This window comes from Nycticebus coucang, chromosome 7 (genome assembly GCF_027406575.1).
Source record: "Nycticebus coucang isolate mNycCou1 chromosome 7, mNycCou1.pri, whole genome shotgun sequence".
Taxonomy (NCBI): domain Eukaryota; kingdom Metazoa; phylum Chordata; class Mammalia; order Primates; family Lorisidae; genus Nycticebus; species Nycticebus coucang.
In genome coordinates, this window is record NC_069786.1 from 109,425,808 (window position 1) to 109,448,992 (window position 23,185).

At 35.6% G+C, this 23,185-nt stretch overlaps 1 protein-coding gene across 1 annotated transcript in view; it reads right to left on the minus strand.

Moving 5' to 3' along the window:
* ERBB4 (erb-b2 receptor tyrosine kinase 4) overlaps window positions 1–23,185 on the minus strand; it is a 1,129,145-nt gene that overhangs the window by 719,852 nt on the left and 386,108 nt on the right. The window contains exon 2 of the mRNA XM_053597917.1: window positions 8,516–8,667. Coding sequence (XP_053453892.1) covers window positions 8,516–8,667 — 152 coding nt within the window. The remainder of the gene's footprint in view (window positions 1–8,515; window positions 8,668–23,185) is intronic.

Consider the following 23,185-nt stretch of genomic DNA (forward strand, 5'->3'; position numbering starts at 1 on the left):
ATTACAATTATATATATCCTAGTTCATTTCTTATTTCTTTCCTTTTAACACTCCAACAAATATATTTAATTTAATGTACATCTTTATCATACACACAGCTTTTTTATATTTAGTATTTTTTTTGTTTGTTTGTTTTTGTTTTTGGTTTTTGGCCTGGGCTGGGTTTGAACCCACCACCTCCGGCATATGGGACTGGTGCCCTACTCCTTGAGCCATAGGTGCCGCCCTATATTTAGCATTTTTAAGAAAGAAAACTCTTAAATATATTTTTATTTAAGATCTTATTTCAATGATTAAAAAAAAAGTTTAAAAATACGCCTAAATAAATGCCAAATAAATAATATAGACATTTTTATCTTTTGATTTACCCTGTGGGATTGCTGAGAGTGAATCAGAATTTTAAGTCAATGTATATTTTCAGATTAAATAGTACTTAACCTCTGAGGGAAAAAAAAAAAATTCTAAGCCAAGTGTAAATTGCATAGCTTTTCAAATGCAATACAAGTACTGTGATTAGATTTAGTGCAAAATCAAGTTTCAATTTAAAAGCCAGCTGTAAATACATACATACAAAATTGCATATGTATTATGCTTAACAGTTTTAGAAACAGCTTTCAGAAACTATCAAAGCTTTGAAAATTCTATTTAACCCAGAATGTCTGCTTTTGCCAACTGACATGTTATAGTATTATTTTTTGTACTTCCTTTTTAGTATTCTCCGTCTCACCCAGCCAAGAGAACATCATCTGACTACAGCAAATACATTACAACAAAGGCAGTTTTATATGAAATTCAGTCAGAAAGAGAAAGAAAAAGTTGGAGCACCCTGTCTCATTCTAGTACTTGTTTACCTGACCAACATATCTCCTGGAAGTGCGGTTTCTTTGAACCTAAAGATGGTGAGTTCAAAGTATTTTGATGCTTATCCTGGTAATACTCTCTGGCCATCTGTCCGAATTAGTGACATAGAAGAAAAACTTAAACCACTGTGCTTAAAGAATAAATAGCTAAAGACTATAAATATTTGATGTAGATGTCTCATTTAATTGCCCACTACTTAACATAGTTACAAATATACCACTTTTATATCTTACATAATATTTTAATTAAAAAATGACAAGATTTTACTAGTTTACACTGCAGTCGAAATGTGTGTACAGCAGAAGTTTATCTGTTACATTGGATTAGACAATGCTGTGCTTGCATAATCTTTTTGGTAATTGTGGGAATTGTGAGAATGAGTCTCACATGTGGAGCCATATTACTATGCCACAGATGTTTCATTTGAATAGTGTTTTCCTTTCTGACATTTAATGCTTTTGTTTTTGTTTTGTTTTGTTTTTCAGTTTTTGGCCAGGGCTGGGTTTGAACCCACCACCTCCGATATATGGGGCTGATACCCTACTCCTTTGAGCTACAGGCGACGGCCACTGTTTTTGTTTTTTGAGACACAGTCTCACTATGTCACCCTCGGGAGAGTGCCGTGGTGTCACAGCTTATAGAAACCTCAAAGCGATTCTCTTGCCTCAGCCTCCCAAGTAGCTGGGAGTACGAGTGCCCGCCACAATGCCTGGCTATTTTTTATTGCAGTTGTCATTGTTGTTTAGCAAGCCCAGGCCGGGTTCGAACTCGCCAGCCTTGGTGTATGTGGCTGACGCCGTAACCACTGTGCTACAGGCACGGAGCCCTGACTTTTAATGTTTTAAAAAATATAATTTGCTCATCCTGATTCTAAATATTCTCTCCAACACAATCTCTTCCATACAAGCCATGCTATCTGCTATTTAATGAATTCAAAATAAACACAATAGGTAACAATAGTTAGTATTTAAACAAACCGTTAAATAAATCATTTTCTAACTCAAAAGAATAAGTACTTTATAAATTATCTATTATGTTTAAATATGAACCCTTCAATGTAGCATTACCCTAAACCATTCTATGCAGTAGGTACCTTGGCCCAGGCACAGATTAAATGTGTGTGAGGAAGATACAGGGAAACAAAAACAAACAAATATAAAAAACACCCCCATACTGTTGGATTTAATTCACTCATCCACTTCAAACTGCTAGCGGACAATAAAAGGTAGACACCAGTGCTGGAAGCAGACTGACATGAGAATATTCCAGAATTTTACATTAAGCCTGGCAGGCTGCTCATCATTACTAAAATCAGCTAAGGGATGGGCCAAACCACAGTCACTTGTTGCAACTTGAAAGTCATTATTACCAAGCATCATTCCTGCTTTACTGTGACAATATCGTGCCAATGAAACCAAGGTCTTACATTCCAGTAAGGCTGTCAGCATCTCGCAGTCTAAGTTTACAGCTTTATCTGCCTTTCTGAAAAATACCTGTCATTAGTCAGAAGAGGAATATGCCTGAGAAAGAGAATGAAACAGGACAGGTCCTATACCAACATGGAAAAGTGATGCAAATATCATGTTCTAAGACAAGTGGTTGAAAAGCAATATCCTCATGTTTGAAGAATCCCATAGATCTCCTAAAAGAGGATGATAGCTCCATAACACTATAAAAATATTAATTATTAACTAAAAGACCAAAGTTATATTTGAATTCCAAATGGGGCATTTTCTTTGGCAGAGAGAAGAAAAACTACTTATATAATTTCTACAAAGTTTTGTTTTTAAAAATAGAAAAGTTTTGATGGCATCATTTCTTGTACATTAAAAAAATTCATATAGGGCTTCCAAATACATAATATAAGAAAATTACATTTTTCAAGATGTGTTTCATTCTCATAACATGTGTCTGTTGCTCATTATGAGACAAGATACTGTCTTTTACCTTTTTGCTCTAATTAGTAACTCTACTTTCTGACTTTTTCAAAGTCAATGCCTTTGGCTATCAATAAGAGAATATGAATGCTGCTATTTTAAAAGATGTCTTCATGTGTTACTGTCAGTTTAGTCTTTTTTTTAGAGTAAAATATGTGTACAATCATTAAGATGTAGGGCTTCTAGAGTATAGCATTCAGACGTCAGATGGATTGCTGACACTACATATTGTTACTATTCCAGGCCCATGTCCACACAGCGACTGTTAGATAAACTTATCTCTTCATAATCCTAATATACACTGTTTCCAAAACAATTTGTACAGAACTAAATTCAAGCCACAGACTACAAATTAGTATCTATTGTAGAAATGGACAAGGGCAGGTGTCAACACTCTTCATACGTCTATGTTACATATCACACTGGTTTACATAGTTGACACTGAATAGTTCTTTACTTCAAGTGAATACACAAAACAGAAAATAAATTTAAAGTGTAAAAGCTAGTAGATCAGGCACCTTTTTAGATGCACGAGTTATTAAATTCCAGCAGAAGCAAGGAAGACCAATGGAATGACAGAGGAGAGAAAGCTCCTAAGAATTCTAATGAGGGTAAAAGGTCTAATAGTTCATTCCCATTACTTACTGCACTTTGCTTTGTGTTAGAGAGTTCACAGAGTGTAGACAATAATGTAAAATCTGTGATTTTTATGCCTTGCTACTTTCTATTATATGCCGTAACCTTGAGATGGTGATAAAATACATAGGAAAGAGTTTCAGGGCCTGTCTCTACCAACTATGTGATTCCTCGGGATGTGAATGTTAAATTTAGTCAACTGGGTTTCTTTTCCCCAAATGGATTGCAAAAACTGGAGGTTACAGGAATAGTGGGTTGAAAGATGCTTACAGAAACAAGGATCAGGATTGTTATAACAGCGTTTTGAAAAGAATGCATTTAAAAGTATTTCAACAAAATGTACCTAACAGAGATTTGTTTTTAATTTTTTCAACATAGGGCTTTTTTCTTTTTAGATTATATGTAAGTGCATCTTCAATCCAATTTCAAAGGCCCACTTCTGCTATGTTCTTGAAATCTTGGGAGATGTACTGGATGGGACCTTTCAGTTACAGTAAAAGGAAACAGCCCTATTCCAGTTTAAGGGCAGAAATAGGGGACGTTACAATAAAGTTACTAAAATGTTGAAGGAGCATGGGCCCGAATGGCTGGAAGGCAATCTGTGTTCAGAAGCAGATGGAACCTGGAAAGGAATGCTTCACTCATCAGGAATTTGGGGTAAACGTTGCCTATTTCTGCTCTTTGTATATTTTGTGTGTTGGTTGCACTCTACCTGCACAGCTTTCTCTGCCATCCAAGTCTCAGTGCAAAGATGATTGTATTCTGGCATCCAAGAGGTCAAGAAACTAATTCATACAGAAACTGAATGTTCTTGGTCATAGTTCCATACCCTCATGAGAAGGGGTTCTGAATGGCCTACCAGTATTTTATTCAAACATATTTGTTCTATATGGGGCTCACATTGAAATTACATGATTATGAAGAAAGACTTACATGGTAATCTAGAGATCATGTCCCATATGAAATTGGGATGTATTAAGAAAAAAACTTACTCATTTGTCCATCCAGCAAGCACTTGATGAAAACCTACTATATTTGAGGCATTATTCTAGACATTGACTATGCACATAGTGAATAAGGTAAACAGATCCCTGGAGAAACTGTTATCATGAATCATAGAAATAAGTTTGATATAAAAAAAAACAAGGAAATAACAAAACAAAACACTACAACCTTGCTAGAGATGAAAATAAGTGTGGAAAATCCTTTAGAAACAAAAGTCATTTCTTTAGTACCTCAAGATGAAAATAAATCCAGAATGAAATTTAAGATCACTACCCACTCTCTGAACACATTACACATTTGAGTCATTTTTAGAGCAGGAAAAATTGTGAAAACTCTGTAAGAAATTGTTCAATGAGTCATAGTTACATAAATCTATCTCAGAGCTACATAATCCAAAGAATAGGTTAATACAGGTTTACTACTCATATAATTCAAAATTTATAGGAAATAATGGCATAATATAAAATAACTAGATTTTATTTATATTGACTCTACTTATTTTAATGTGTAAGTAATGGACATATTGTGTATTTTGCAGGGAAGCTACCAGCAGTACAAGCAAACCATATTGTGGTTTTCAGAAGTGATGAAATTTTATATTAAAAGGTGAGATTATAGCATATTCTAATCTAAAGTATAATGTGAAATAATGAATCACCCAATACAAGAGTAATATGAATACTTTTGCAAATTGTCCCTGCTTTCAGAGAGTAGTTATATTGCTAACACTGAGCTCATCAAGAAACAGAGACTGGGCGCCCAGAGCCATCTCTCCTTGGCCCACTTTTTGATCTTACTCATCTCAATTCCTCTTGACTATTTTATCTGATAAAAAAATGTTAACTTGTCACTTGGATGTGCGTGTCTCCTAAATACCTATCTATACTCTAAGGCTCTCTACCTCTATAGTGCAATATTTATCCCATTGCAAACTTTTTCTTCAGCTACAGCTTGTATTGCAGGTTCCTCAGGGGCAGGAACCTTGCACGATTCACTTGCATGTGTACAACTAGTGTCCAAAGCAGCACGCACTAAGTATACATTTATTAACTCTGAGTTAGGGCCTTCCTCTAAGCCTTAACTTAAGATACTCCCATTGGGAGGCCTTGATCTTCCAATCCGGTGACTTCATAACCTTCTACTCATCTTTTCATGATTCCATTCAAGTACCTCTTTGATGAAACTTTTCCTGAATCCTTCACACTTAGCTATTCCCTTCTTTGCGCAGCACGCACTTCTGTGTTAACACACGACCATACCTTTGTTCTATTTCTGAGTTCTTCTTTCTGTCTCGGCAACTATAAAATTATACATTTACAGAGAGGCCAGAAAATAGACAACTATTTTAAACTGCCCACAAACTTTATGGCCACCCAATATGGATCATTTAAAATATACATGTGTACACACATATGTAATAGACCTTGTGTACACATACACATATACAGTACTTATATGTGTTACACAACTTTAATCCTCCTCAAGATCATTGGCGTCAAGGACAATAGATCATTTGCCACGGTATCCCTGTTAGGTAAGACCCTGTGGAATGTCATGCTAAAAATGATTTTTTCTAAAGGAATGAAAGCTACATGAAACAAAAATGATGTTACCAGCAAGCAGAAAAAAAAAACCATTAGATTTACCTTTAAATACATATATTAAAGTACAGATATGTTCATGAGTTAGTACAAAGTTTCTGTGAAATTTTAGAAATGCCAGTTCAGAAATGACCATTAGTTTTTTTTGTTTTTTTTTTTTAAAGAAACAGAGTGTTTTAGCCAAAAACCCTGGCCTTTCTGATAGTCTTTCCCAAATCTTCTCATTCTAACAAATCTTATTTTTTTTTTTAGTTCAAAGTGGTTTTTAAAAAAGCAAATATCCAGCAGTATAGACCATGGTACTCAAAATTATCTGTATGTAACTTCCTTATTTCCAAAGGTTAAAAATTGACTGTAGTCTTCTTACAATTCTTTTATCTTTCTAAGAGATTAATAATTATAAAAGAGATAAATGACATGTTCATCTCATTCAATGTAAATACTGTCATTTATAATATTTATGACTAATTTTTTGGCAGTGAAATCTGGTGTATGTAGCAAGCAAGTAAAGCAAACAGAAAAAGAAAAGAGATTTAGATTGCGTTTTTATGTTTTATGTTTTCTCATGTTACTCTGATTTAATAGTTTACTTAGACCATTTATTTTCCTTGCTTCAGAATGCAGCTTCTCTGTGAGTTTTTCTTTTTTTCATTGAGTTTCTTGGTATATGTTCTAGCATAGCTTGTACATGTCCCCATCTCAAAACAATAGCCCCCCCAAAAGTCGTAAGTTTTCTTAAGGAATAACTTTTACTACCTGCTTTTGATAAAGACATCACAATTAGAAATCATAATTGTTCAAACCTTTTGACACATAACTTGTAGAACCAAAACTCTGTCAACTAAAGGAAAACCTAGATTTGTTTTAGTCGTTCAAATATGAGAATCATTTGTTTATTTTTACTTATTTTTGTTGTTGTTGCACTTGGTAGAGTGCCATGGAGTTCACAGCAACCTCAAACTTGTGGGCTTGTCTGACCCTCTTGCCTCACACTCCCAAGTAGCTAGGACTGCAGGCACCATCCAGAACATCCAGCTAATTTTTCAATTTTTAGTAGAGATGGGGTCTTGCTCTTGCTCAGGCTGGTATTGAACTCCTCAGCTCCTCAGCTTCCCAGAGTGAGGATCCCAGCCAAATATGAGAATCATTTAAAAGGTGGATATCACAAACACATACCATTATTTATATACTGAGGTATATCATTTTCTGAACTTATTACAAATCTATATATACTTCATTCAAAATATTTAATTTTCACTTTTAAATAACTAACCTAAGCATAGAATTATTAAAATTATCATAGTCCTCTAAATAACTTACTAGCCAATACACAGCTTACTGTATCAGTAGCCGAAACATTTTTATCTTGATGTATATAAGACAATGCTGAGTAGTGGATAAATATTATCAAAAACAAGATCAAATAGATTCTAGGGATGATATTATGTAAAATAGATGCTAGTAATTCTTACAAAAAGAATTGATTCTTAGTTGTGCAAAGATCACATCTCCATTTCACTTTGTCTGAGTGTCTTTGAAATTCTGATATTCCTAAATCTATTTCAGTTAAAGCAAAACTGAAGAAACTATAATCCAGGGGTGTCCAACCCACAGCCTGTGAGCCATGTGTGAATTATTTGGAGCCTGTTTTGCTTATCTTTGGGGTCAGATATCACAAAAATTATGTATAGCCCTTTTTTTTTTTCACTCATCAGCTTTTGTTAGTGTTTGTTTATTTGACGGGTGGCCCAAGACAACTCTTCTTCTTCCAGTGTGAGACAGAAAATAAAGAGTTTGGCTACCAGCTAAGGATTCCCTCTAATAGCCTGTTTAACAGAGCAATGATAAATTAAAGCCAAGGGAAAAGTTTTTACAAAAATGATTCGTTGGCTCTAGGTAACTTTAATTTCATATATAAATGTATGAATGTATGTGCATGTATATATTAATCTACATATTTGTGACTTCCTGGGTCTACTTTAAATAATTTGTAGATTTTCAGAAACAAATGCTTTTTTATTTTTTTGGTGGTGACAGTGCCCACCATTATGATAATAGAATTAATTACAGTAATATAAAATACTCTAAAATGTCCAAAGTGACAGGAAAAGTGCAGACAAGGAGATGACTGGCTAAAAGTTATCAATTCTTATTTGATTGATCCTCTGACTCTCCTAGCTCTCAGTGTGTTAGAAAGGCAGGCTTGCTAGATGTCATGTACTACACTGACAGAATCTTTCATCAATCTTAGGGCATAGTCACTGCTCTGAACTTGGGGCATCTGTCTTTCCGGCTTTGTAACTCCTCTTCTTTTCCTAGCTCTGCTGCCTCCCTATCTCCCATCTTCCCCTGCAGTCAGGGCCTGCCAGGCAGGACAGCACGGACAGCAGGTGCAGAAAGCATGTCTGCGCCTATGCATCATAACACCACTGTCCGCTCATGAAGAAGAAAAGAGAAAAAAAGAGACAACTTTACCCGCAGGAAGGAGAGGTCCCGGTTGTGCTCAATGCTGGTTATCTCCAAGTTGCCCATGACTACCTCACAGTTTTCATAGTACTTGCGCAAGGCTCGATACTGCTGTTCCAGGTCAGAGAGGGAGCTCAACTTATTCTCTGTTCCCGCACACACTGCAAAGACAAAAGAAAAAATACGCATGAAGTTTATAACCTTTATATGATATGCACAATGACAGTATCTTCTTCAAAACTTTCTATTTGATAAGTCTACCCCAATTCTTTGAATTAAAATAGGTTGAATGTTAATAAGATCCAAAGACCACTGATAAATATCTTCACTTTTATATTCCTAAATTGCCCAGGCTAATCACAGGGAGTAGGAAGGCAGAGCAGAGAGAGAACCTCCGTCCCACTTGCTGTGACCATATAAAGCATGTAAATACATTTGACCTCATTGAACATGGTTTTCCTTAAGACTTATGCTCTATTTTCTTTTTTTTTTTGCAGCTTTTGGCCAAGGCCGGGTTTGAACCCACTACTTCTGGTATATGGGGCCGGCATCCTACTCCTTTGAGCCACAGGAGCTGCCCCAAAAGGAAGAGAGGTTTTTAGTTTTTTTTAAGACTTTTATTTATTTACTTTTTGTTGTTGTTGCAATTTGGCCTGGGGCCGTGTTCAAACCCACCACCCTTGGTATATGGGGCCGGCACCCTACTCACTGAGCCATAGGTGCCACCGAGACATATACTCTATTTTCTAATACAGTAATTCTATATACATAAATAGCTCAAAATCAAAAAATGGTAAAAGTAACAACTTTATTTTTTAAATGGTATTTATTGTTTATTGTAAAGTAAGATGTTCTAGTTGAGTCATGTTTTTACTATAATTAAAACTTGCACCTATAAGATCTCAAAAATTCAATGTTTCAGAAAACAAATATTGAACATCTTAGGTTGAAATGCTTATAAATACATACCACAAACAAGATATGCAACACAATATAACTTTTACTGATATCAGCTGGGATTGTCACTGTTGATTCATGAGTTTTCTGAAGTATAATGGACTGCTAAAAAATGTCTTAAATTTGCCTTAATTGATTATGAGGTAGTAAATAATGCGAGAACACAAACATACAGATTTCAAAGACATTGGGAGCAGAGCTTAGTAATAAAGTCATATATACAGTCATGTGTCAAGGAGACAGCAGTTACAAAGAAGTCATGATGCCTGATGTCATGCTCAAGGGATTGGTTTTCTTTTGAGGGAAAGGGGGAAAATATGTAGCTGGGTATATACTAATAATTAAGACCACCTTAAAGTCTATTTTTGTTTATGACCATATCAGCAATAACAAGAATTATAATCCCAAAGTCTTGAAGAATGTAAATCTTTAACCATAGAGAAAGCTCATAAAAACAAAATTAAAATATACCCTTTTTTGAATCTGGATTTCTAAAGTTAATCAGATAGTATATTTTCTAGAAATAGCCTGCTGTGACTTGAATTTTGTGTGCATAAGAATATGTTGAAGTCCTAACCTCCCAGTACCTATGAACATGACCTTATTTCAAAACAGGATCTTCATAGATGTAATCAAGTTAGAATGAGGTCATGAGGTAGGCCCTAATCCCATACAGTGGGTGTCCGAGAAGGGGAGGCTAACACCAGGTTAATATCAAGACAGACAGGGAGAAAGCCCTGTGACCGTGCAGGTCATGAGTGGAGTGATGCATCTACAAAAACCAAGGAGTGCGGAGGATCTCTGCCCACCACCGGAAGCTTGGGGGAGCCAAGGAAGGAATCTACCGAGAATTTCAGCAAGAGTCTGATTCTGCTGATACTAGTGATTTTGAACTTCTTCCCCACCCAAACTTTTAGAGAATAAACTGCTGTTGTTTAAAGCCACCTAAACTATGATATTTTTTAGACTATTTTTCTCTGAAATTTCCCATTTAAGTAAATGTTGCAATTCTCTTACTCTTCCTCTGGAATCCTATCAGGGTATCACCTGCAAACTCTCCCAACTGTCTCCCGAAGGCCAAGACTCTCACATATCATGCTGGAACACATTTATTACTTAGAGAATGTAGTTTTGTAGAGAGATAAGGATGCTGTTCCGGCAATGACTTCTGAAAATAAAGGCTCTGGCCACCAAAAATAAAGGCTACATTTCTCTCCTCCTCTTGAAGGTAAGTTTGGCCAAGGAACTAGCTTCCGGCATGTTTTATAACACCTTCCAAGAACTGTATTAAAACATGCTTCAGGTCTGATTTGCCGCCGTTCTTTTTCTTCGTTTCTTACAGCCTACTGCCAGTAATGTAGGTGTCAGGTCCAAAACCTTAACTGACCCACACATCTGAGAGATGGCTAGGGAACTAGCTAAAAGAAAACAGGATTGTCAAACAATTGATATTTCCCAGTGTCACATTATCATTGTCATCAACATAATAATAAATATTGGCCCTAACTGCCGAAATATTACAATAGGAAGGATTGAATTCTGTTGAGTAATATACTTTTGACATTAAGTAATTAATGCCTAGTTGTTTGGATGAATTTGTTCAATTTATAATGAATTTACACAATCATGCCTGATCATATCAACATTTTTCTGGTTATGTCCTTATTATTAAAACTAACAAGAAAAAAATGAATTCCTGTTGATAACTACATTCTTATTCAACATAAGCAGGAGAACAAGGAACAACTGCTTTACGCACACGTTCCTTATCAGTCAAGATCAAAGTCCAGTTTTTTTTATTATATATTAAAAGTTCCTTTGGAAAAAACCCTAATCCATAATCTTTATTTTACTGCATTCTTCAAACTTGTAACAAAATCTTTACAAACTTATAAAATGTTCATTGAGAATAGGTACCATTATAGCATTTATTAAACATAGATCTTAATTGTTTTAAATTCTGTTGAGGACAAACATAGAATTAATTATGGGGTAATTAAACATCCATTAATAAACTTACTGCCCCATTTCTAAAATATATCCCATGCCACATTTCAACTTATATATAGCATATTTTGTACAGTTACTTTCAATTGGAAATAAAACTTGTACCTTTATATTAATATATAAAAATTCAATATATGATCATCTAAATAAAAAGATTTCCAAAATATTTAGTGGATTCTAGTCTTTCCTATAGAAGACAAAACTTTGAAAGATACATACACTACTATAGCTGCACTGCCTGGATACTTTTCATGTTTCTCATTTTGCATATATTTAAAAAAAGAGATAAGTATTATGAAACAATTTGAATCCAGATAGTTTTCAGTTTGTAGTAAGTTCTCATTATTGATATTCATTCAGTTATTCTGTACTAAATATTTAGGATTTTGTTTAAACGTATTTGAATGTACATATTATATTCTATGCTACATTGCAATAGTTCATGTAATTAACATCAAAACAACTATACCTGCTATTCAGAGAATAACCCTCAACTGAGAAAAAAAAGTTTCTATTATTCAATCAATGATCAGCTGTGTTTTGTATGTAATTTATTTTGTAGAAACTTGTAATAAATATATTTAGAAATATTTTTCAACCAAGAAATGATCCTCTAGGAAACAGAAAATCTGATTTATCACTTATACTCTATTTTTCCAAACATTCTAGCCTAGGCAGTTTTTACTATATACTGTTCAATTTAGGAAATATTTCTGTCTCACTGAGGCTTCTGTTTATATTTATGTTTGATTCAAACTCTCTAGAATAAACAGTATATTCATCATAGCTTTTATCATGAAAGACAGACTGGATTTTAAAAGAACTTTTTGGATAGGTCCATAAAAGTAATTTGTACTTCTCCTCATGAAGCCTTCACTAAGTGACTCACAACTTCCATTTGTCAATTGATTTTACAATCAGGCAATGTATACAAGACAATGCTTAAACCATCAGGTTTCATTGATTTCTCAAAGCTGTTTATCAAAGCAAAATTGGAAAATGTTCTTCACCAGCCAAAACAAGTTTAACGAAATTCAGTCCCCTTTACCAATACCATTATAAAATCCTTAAACTATAAACCTACAATACTTCAAGCTTTGAAAGTCTAAAATTGACATGTACTCCCTGCAGTTTTCATTCCAAATGTAACTCCAGGAGTAAAAACTATATGTGAGGCCTTAATAAAATCAACAATTATTCCATTTAGTATTGATTCTGTTACCAATGTAGCTATATTTTCAAACAGAGGCCTTTTATTCTTCTTGATTAAAGATTTATATCCAACAGCGAGTCAACCACATAATCCTCATTCAGTGAAAAAAATCAAGAATTAGAAGTTTGAAGCAATATGAAAAGGTTGGTTAACGAAAGTATTCACTTGATTCATGAGGAAAATATATTAGAAACAAAATAAAGAAATGTTAATATCCATATTAAAATGCCAAAGCAATTATGGCCTGTATGCCTGCTATGGCTATGAAACCAGCACTATATTTGCTCATAAAGGAAAAACAGTAAGAATAAATAAAAAAAACAAATTACCTCTCATATCAAGTGTCTATTGTGAGATTTCAATTAAGGAATGAATATTTATTTAGTATCTACTTTACACCTAGTATCACGGAAACTATTTATTGATAAATATTTTCGAGGTCTTTTGTAAGGGCTCATGTAGTTATACAAGGCATACATTATAACATATAAAGCAGTGAGCAATGTATATAAGCAAACTATATACACATACGTGCACACATATGCACATATATGTGACAAAAATGTATACACATAAGAGATGTTATCTATGCATTATGTCTTATATTGTGTATACATGACTCATTATTAAAGCTTTGAGGTATACAAGCTGAAAGTGTGCCAAAAAATGTTCAGGTGGAAACAAATGAGGCCCTTCCAGGAAGACAGATAAGCCAAATAAATTGCAAGTTGCACAGGTGAGTCAGAAAGGACATGGTTAACTATGTTTCTTGGAAGTGAAATAATGGTCTATAGCACAGGCTGTCTCAAAACTTTCATAGTGACCCATGTATACTTTGAGCACCTCCTGTAATGGCAGAAGTCAAACATGACTTGTATTCATCTTTTGTTATCAGTATATATTGTTATAATTTTAATACATTTTTTCTTTCTTAAGACGTGTATGCATTTGTTGGCACCCTCTGTATATACAGCGTGGATGTAAAGTTTGTGTGCAATTTTCAATTGCACATTATTTTACATTGCACACGAAATTTATGACCACCCTGTATTGTAACACGTAATTCAGAGACTAACTTTATAAAAAAAAATTTAGTAACCAAAAAAAATTTCTTTGATTCTCCATATGATTTAACACCGGTAAGTATTTTCTCTTTTGAAATGTGGTCATAATAAATATGCAGCGGTTCTCAACCTGTGAGTCACAACTCCTTTGTAACAATGAAAATACATCATGGCATTAGGAAGGTTGAGAACCACTGCTTTAGGTGAATGCACACTGTTGAACATTTAAAAATCTAGAACTATAGTAAACTCAAAATATAAAATATGTAAAGAGCATGTAAGGAGCAGTAAACATTTCCAACAACTAGTAATGAACACCTATTACAGTTAAGCAGAGATGGCAAGTTCCGTCAGCCCTACGTTCAAAATAAATCCCACTAACTGGGGCTACATTTGCTACTTCCACGCCTGTAGTCATGCCACTATGCCTCTCCCCTGGACGTAGGCAGCCGTCTCCTTCCCAATATCCAGGATTGCCTATTTGCACCCATTAATTGATTCTCCACACAGACCAGAATTATTTTTTTATAAACAAATTGCTCATGTAATTCCCTAGTAAAACACTCATTAGCCTCTTATTACTCTTATAAAATTCAAGCTGTTTACCCATAGCTTATAGCTTACAAGAATTTATACTTGTTCTTTTCTCAAATGTCACCCTTCTCTGACCACCTGACTCATATAGGTATCAATTGAGTAGAATAACATTCCACTTAGTAAAGTATCACAAGAATGGAAAAGCAAGCATCCAATGTACTCGATTCTAGTATGAAACCAGTAGGTAAACAAGTATGTGCCCACACAGGAGAAAAACACAATTAAACTCAACTGAGGTGGGAAGGGGGCACAATTCAAGGATGGTATTAGGCCCCCAAACCCTGTGCTCCATTAGAAGACACAACAATTACTCCACTGAACTGAAAGTGACTGCCTTGCACCCAATTTGGGCTCCTCTTGCCTGTGACGCAATTGGCAAAAAAAGGAGTTACTAAGCTGGTTGGAGTAATTGACTCCTAAGAAGAATTGGAGTGCCCTCCACAGTGAGGTAAGGAAGAGTATTTCTGTAACAGAGGAACTCCCCTAGGGTCTCTGCTGATATCACCATGCCCTGTAATTAAGGTCAATGAAAAACTATTTCAACCCAACCCAGGCAAGACTAATAATGGCCTAGTCCACATGAGAATGAAGGTTTGGGTCACCCCATGGTAAGAACCATGACCAAATGAAGTGTTTGCTGAAGTCAAAGGGAATATGATATGGCTCGTAGAAGAGGGTATTTGTAAATACCTACAATCCTGCCACCGGTTACAGGAATAAGGACTGTAATGATCAGGAGCACTTCCTCCTGAGTTTGTTATGAATACATTTGTGTGTATCTTTGTTCCTTTTCCTCTCTTATTCTCTGATATAAATTACCATGATACGTATTACTCTATATCAAGGTATCTGAGTCCTGTTAATTTTACACCATAGTATTTAAGTTATAGGACATCAAAGAGAAGAGCAAACAGTCTGGACAAGGTGGCTCACACCTGTAATCCCAGCACTCTGGGAGGCAGAGATGGGTGGATTGCTTGAGCTCAGGGGTTAGAAACCAACCTGAGCAAGAGTTAGACCCCATTTCTACTAAGAATAGAAAAACAAGCCAGGCTCCTGTAGTGCCAACTACTTGGGAAACCGAGGCAAGAAGATCTCTTGATACCAAGAGATTGAGGTTACTGTGAGCTATGATTAAGCCATGGCACTTGCCAGGTGTGGTGGCTCACCCCTGTAACCCTAGCACTCTGGGAGGCCAAGGCAGGTGCATTGCCTGAGCTCAGGAGGTCAAGACCAGCCTGAGCCAGAGAAAAAATAGCTAAAAATAGCTAGGCATTGTGTTAGGTGCCTCTGGTCCCAGCTACTTGGGAGGCTGAGGTAAGAGATCACTTAAGCCCAAGAGTTTGAGGTTGCTGTGAGCTGTGACACCACAGCACTCTACTGAGGGCGATAAAGTGAGACTCTGTCTCACGGAAAAAAAAAAAAAGCCACAGAACTCAACTAGGGTAACAAAGTGAGTGAAATTCTGTCTCAAAAATAAAAATAAATAAACAGAAAGCACAGGAAATGAGCGGGGGTGGGGGGGCAGAGAGAGAGAGAGAGAGAAAAGAAAGAGGAAAAGATTAAAAGAAAGAGAAAAGAAAACATCACCAAAAGAGCTCACCTTCTATTCTGGGGAAGAAATACAACCATTTTTGGTTGTGTTCAAGATAGTTGTGTCATGTTAGATAAAATTATCAACTTGTTACTGTCTTTATTTGGAAGTTAAGCACAGACTAAGGAGATGCATTTGGTTGCTAACTTAACAAGGGATGGGCTTGTGATTGTTAATGTTATGGGTTAACTTGACTGGGTCATAGGATGTTCAGCTAGCTGGTTAAACATTATTTCTTGATAGTCTATTAGGGTATTTCCAGAAGAAATTAACATTGAATTGAGTAATGCCCCAATGTGAGTGGGCATAACCAATCTATTGTGGGCCTGAATAAAACAAAAAGGCCAGGCAGCATGGCTCACAACTCTAGCACTCCGGGAGGCCTAGGCAGGAGGAGTCCTTGAGCTGAGGAGTTCAAGACCAGCCTGAGCAAGACTAAGACCCAACTCTACTAAAAAATAGAAAAATTAGTTGGGCATCATAGCAGGCACCTGTAGTCCCAGCTTCTCAGGAGGTTGAGGCAGGAGGATCACTTGAACACATGAGTTTGAGGATGCTGTGAGCTGGGCTGATACTATGACACTCTAGCGTGGGCAACAGAGCGAGACTCTGCATCAAAAAATTAAATTAGTAAATTAAAACAAAAAGGCCGAATTTGCTCTCTGCCAGGCTACTTGTACTGGAACATGATCTTCAGCCCTTGGCAGTCTTGGTTCTTAAGCCTCAGACCTGATTGAAATCAGTATCATTGGCTTTCCAGTTCTCACACCTTCATATTATGCCACTGGCTTTCCTGGGTGTCTAACTCACAGAGGACACATTATGAGATTTCTCAGACTCCACCATCATGTGAGCCAATACTATATAATAAACTTAGATCTCCTCCTCTCTCCCTGTTGATACGTGCTATCTGAACATCCTATGCCCAGTCACATTGACATGTAAAATTAACCATCACAAGATCATCCCTTGTTAATCTGGCACCAATACACATCTCATTAATCTATACTTAATCTCCAAATAAACATAATGACAAGGTGACATGTTCACCTAACATGATAAAACTGTTGTGAATACAACCAAAAACTTCCTAACCTATCTCCTACAACTTAAGTTTTCTTTGTTCCATTTCTTTGGAGAAATCTTATCACACCCACATTAATTCACTCTCCACCGAGAGGCTGGAATGATCTTTTTAAATATGCGAGTTGCTCATGTCACTCTCCCATATTTTTTTTTATTCCTAAATAAACCAAACCCAATGATCATTCATTACTCTATCAGTATACTTCTGGATTTTATTGTTCTTACTCATTTTTATTTTTTATAATACTAAAACTATACCAATGTGAATATATTTTTATCAGATGTCATGTGGCCAAAATGATACAAAATTGAAATGGGTTTATATTTCAGGAATGTCATGTTCTACGTAATTAACTTTAAAAGTATTAAAGAAAAATATTAATAAGAAAATTGGAACTATCTTTCATGATTTATGTTGTATAAAAGTAGAAATAAAGTATTTTTAGTGTAAATATCAGTATTCCTTTTAAAAAACATTTAACCACATAATGTATTCTTTGAATTTTTATCTTCTGCTATGATGTCATTGATTCACGAAGTGACAAAACAGAGACTGATGAAATTAACTAAAATACCTTTTAAATTTTAAATAATCCTAGAGCCAAATGAAAAATAGGTTTGGCATTGTAGATTTCATTGCTAGAGCTGTACCTAGATAAAAAAGACATATATCATGGTTGGGTGAAAGACAAGTTCATATAATACATTGTGTGCTGATTTATCTAAAATTGAATTGATCTGTATTTTACCTCTTTTGTTTATTTACAATAGTATCTAAACGCCCTCAAAATTCTTAAACTGTAAGCAAAATAAGCCAATAATTGAAGAACATCACAAAAAACGCATATAAAATTTTACATGGTTGACTTCTAACTACAAATGACACTGTTTTTTCTTTTTTGCTTTTTTTGTTGGTTTGTTTGTTTGGTTTTCAGTTTTTGGCCAGGGCCAGGTTTGAACCTACCACCTCCAGCATATGGGGCCAGCGCCCTACTCCTTTGAGCCACAGGCGCTGCCATAATATGCTTTTTTTAGTAGTCTAGTCCAATATAGGAAGTTTATCTTTGTAAGATGCCCAATTTTTCATTTTACATTTCATAGAATAGCTTAGTAAAATTAAAACAATTCTAAATAATTTTCAATGTATTATATGGAATATCAACAACTGACTTGTAGCTATTTATACTATGTATATAATTTTAGGTCCGATTCTTTATTTTTTCCCATCTTCAAATATTTCCCTAATTTATTTATCATTAAATTCCCATGTTGAAAGTGAAAAAAAAAAAACACAATAGCAAGTTTACATATTTACAATGATATTACTGTCATTCATAATTAGATGAAAATCTTATTTCACCCAAGTATAGATCATAGAAATATAATTCTGTCAGAAAAGTAACATTCCCCCTACCACTAGCTTCCCACTATTCCCTCCCTGATCTTTTTACCATCTCTCCTCCCAACACAAAAAGCCCTTCTTATTTACTTTGTAGTATTTCATTTCTGTGGAAGTGTGAGGTACTTAACTTTAATGTAGGTACTGGACTTGACAAGCAATTAAAGCAAACAATTTCCACTCATCAAGGACTGCCAAATTAGTCATCTGCCATCTGCCCCATCATCTGGCTTTCCTTGAGGTCTTGCTGTGAATCTGGATATACTTTCTCAGATTAGGAGGGACAGTGCAAACCTCCAAACTGGCTATCAGCCAGTGGGAGCTAAGTATGCAAACATTAGCAAACATCTTTCTTTCCTAGATTATCATGCCTTCAACCATCCGCTTGTGTGTAACAAAAACCAGCCTGATTGTGATGCCTTATCACTGTGAGACCTTTGCCATTCTCTGCAATTAAAGTGGCAGCATGCAGAATTTTTTACTAGTTTGAAGGATTTGCGAGAAGGAATTAAATCAAGATGCCCCTAATATTATATGATGCTTCGCTCACATATCAAGACTGCGTTCTCCAGTATTGATAAAGATGTACATTAAGAAATGGACTATAGGGTGGCACCTGTGGCTCAAGGAGTAGGGCGCCAGTCCCATATGCCGAAGGTGGTGGGTTCAAACCTAGCCCTGGCCAAAAACCAAAAAAAAAAAAAGAAATGGACTATAGCCATTCGCTTGCACTGGTTTCAGAGTGAAACTTCCTTATTCATTGCTTACATCAGCAAATGTTTACTTGTCTGATAATATCTAGTAGGTGCATTCTACAGACATTCAATCAATCTATACCAGTAATGGACACAACTGAGAAGCAGCAATAGTAAAACGTGGTCCTGTTGTCTCTACATGATTATTTTTAAAGTCCCTCTTCCCTTAAGGCATTCTACAACCCAGATCTGCTCTAGGACAGTGGGCTCCTTTGTGCGAAGGCATTAAGGTGCTCCTCTTCTGAACAGGAATAACTCCATGCCAAGGCTCCTGGCTTGGCCATCAGAATGTGGGCTACATCTTGTCCCCATCTGTCTCCTGGTCCACGTGTGTGTGTGCAGTGATGAGCTTGCATCATCGTAAACAGAATCCCTAGCCCACCCTACTGTCCCAGGTTATCTATCCAAACGTGCTCATTCAGGGTAAAATTATGTCCAAATAAGTAATACTTCTTAAAACACAAGTCTGCTAATGTCAGCCTCCAGGGCAAGAAGCAAAGATGTGGCAAACAACTTTTTGACGGAAGACCCTTCATCGTATCTTCAGATAATAAAACCCAACCTGAAATCACCTTCTTTTTTCTACATATGTATGTACATACTTATTTATTTATAGACAGAGTTTTGCTCCAAGCTGAAAAATAGTGGTGAGATCTTAGCTCACTGAAACCTTGAACACCTGGGCTCAGGTGATCCTTCTGCCTCAGCCTTCCACCTGGCTAATACTACAGGCATGTGTCAGCACATCCAGCTAATTTTCTCATTTGTGTTTTAGTAAAATGGGTCTCTAATCTTGAACTCCTGTCCTCAAGCAGTCCTCTCACCTTGGAATCCCAAAGTACTGGGGTTACAGGCATGAGCCACTGCCACTAGCGCTGAGATCACACCTTCTAACAAAATTTTTGGGGATGTGTTTAGGAAGACAATTCATAGTCATATTACCCTCTTGGACCAGAAACAAAAAGGACCCACCTGATATTAATATATGTGTAGACTACGTCTTAAAATGTATGGTATAATTTAGTTCAAATTATTTTCTTAAAACCTAGACTCTATTATTTTAGAAACAAGATTCCATAATCTCCAGTACATAGTTTCTCTAAAACAAATTTAGATGTACGGTGGGCTGTTAATTTTTTTTTCTGCAGTGTCTGGCAGGGGCTGGGTTAGAACCCGCCACCTCCAGCATGTGGGGCCAGCGCCCTACTCCTTTGAGCCACAGGCGCTGCCCTAGGCTGTTATTTTTTAACATAATCGTACTTCCAAGTACAATCACAACTTCCAAGTACTGATTATGATGGCATGCTTGATAAAGAGATAACCTTATCAATCATGCTGAGATAACCTTATCAAAACACATCATTATTAAGTAATATCTGTCATTCATTAATTTGTTCTGTCATGCATTTATTCATTAAGTGTTTCTTGGGCAAATCACAAGACCAGTCTAAATATGAGACAAATAATCAATAAATAAATACAATCTATGTGTCAAAATTATAACATTTTATATTCCAAGAGAAATCCTCTATAAAATGTTTAAAAATGATAATATACAAATGCACTTAGGCTACTATTAAACATAAGTAAGTTTTCCTGAATTTTATTTGCTGCCATAGAACAAGAAGCATAGTCAAAGTCAAAATTTCATATCACAATAAAATATGAAGCAGACCCTCCTTACCTCTACACACAAAATATACAACACTATGTATTATAAAAGTTAGACATTACTTTGTGAGAACTGATTTCGGGGGGGGGGCATAACAGTAGTAATTGGCATTACTAATATATTTAGCAGCATCTACATCTGAAGAAATACCGTAACTTATGCTATGGTTTGAATGTTTGTCTCCTCCAAAACTTGAGTTGAAACTTAAACCCTAATGTCAGTAATAGTATTCCGAGGTGCAGCCTTTACCAGGGCATTGGGTCATGAGAGCTGTGCTGTCAGGAAAGGATTAATCAATTCGTGAATTAATGGACTGAAGGGTTAGTGAGTTCACGGATCCAGGTGCTCCAGGAGTGGGTTAGTTATGTGAGGGGGCCTGCTACGAAAGCCCTCTTGCCATGTGAGGCCTGAGTCACAAAGTCTCCACCACTAAGAGGACCCTCCCCAGACGCTGGCCCCTGCTCTTGGACTTCCCAGCCTCCAGAACCACAACAGACGAATTTACTTACCAGTTAACCAGTCTAAGATATTCAGTTATAAAAACAGAAAATGGACTGAGAACTTTAAAATGTTACTCTCAGTCAGGTTGGTGAATGTCTATTCCTAAATACTCACTACATCTGTAAAAGGACTAAGGGAAATTGCTCTGACACAGGCAGGTCTGATGTGTTTTTCAAAGCCAACTACTTCATGCTGATTCTCCATTCTAAATTACCTAATAACTACATGATTGAACATGTGGATTTGGTTTTGTTTTTAGATATTTTTCTTTTATTTTCTTTAATTCAGAAATATATGTAATAGTCTTAGGATAGAACCAAGACGTCTCACTGCTAATATTAATAGCATCTTCCTTACTCACTAGTCGACCTCATTATGACCCATTAGACCCTATGTGAAGAGTCATTTATTTTGGAATGTTTTCCAATGAAAATTTCACTAATACTTAGATTTAAAAATCTGATATCCTAAGCTTATTATAAAAGAACAGAAAGTTAAAAAATCTACCATAAGAGATTGAAAGTAAAACTTGTAATGAAATTTGCATGATATAACACGTGAAGAAGAGCCAAGATGATACTTAACAATTTTTTTATTATTAGATATGAACTCAGAATATTTTATATATTTAAGAGTAACACTTTTAATTTCCTTTTTTATTTTATTTATTTATTTTTTATTGAGATAGAGTCTTACTTTGTGACCCTCAGTAGAGTGCTATGGCGTCACAGCTCACAGCAACTTCTAACTCTTGGGCTCAAGAGATTTTCTTTCCTCAGCCTCCCAAGTAGCTGGGACTATAGGCACCCACCAAAACGCCCAGCTTTCTGTTTTAAAGACAAGGTCTCACTCTGGCTCAGGCTGGTCTCGAACTCCTGAGCTCAGGGCAATCCACCCACTTCGGCCTCCCAGAGTGCTAGGATTACAGGTGTAAGCCACTGTGCCCAGCCAGTAACACTTTTAAACACACACACAAGAATATAACAGTGATAACACATTTAGATTTTTTTTTCCCTTGTGGTTTTGTCAAAAGTGTTTGAGCAATGATAAAAGAATAAATACCAAAATGCATTAAAAAGTTCCTTAATTTAGTTTATCTAAAACAATTTGGCAATACACTATTTGGCACTAAAAATATCTCATGTCCCATTAACAAAAACAGTAGAAGTTCCATAACATTAGGTTCAATTTTAAAAGTAGAGAATGATTTACAAATTCCTTTCTTTATATGAGATATTGCTAGTCTCAAAACAGGCTCAATGTGTAGGTTTAAAATCACTTGATATTGCATTTTATTTTTAATTTAATGTGACTCTTTCAGCGCCTATGTAAGTAAACATAACTTTGCTATATTGTATAAATCAAATCAAATTATTTATATTTTTGTAGCTGGCAAGGTTTGTATGTACAAAAATACTTTCTAGAAGGTAAATATAAATTTTAAATTAAATCATTTACTGTTCACCTAGAGATATAAGTGGAAATGGAAACATCTATTAACTTCTATTTTTAATCCTTTCACAGCACAAATCTGTTCAATTTTTTTTTATTATTATTTTTTTATTAAATCATAACTGTATACAATGATATGATCATGGGGCATCATACACTCACTTCATAAACCATTTGACACATTTTTATCACAGTGGTTAACATAGCCTTTCCGGCGTTATCTCAGTTACTGTGCCAAAACATTTACATTCTACATTTACCAAGTTTCGCAAATACCCCTGTAATATGCACCACAGGTGTGATCCCACCGATTCCCCTCCCTCTACCCACCCCCCCCTTTCCCACTTCCCCCTATTGTTAAGTTGTAGCTGGGTTATAGCTT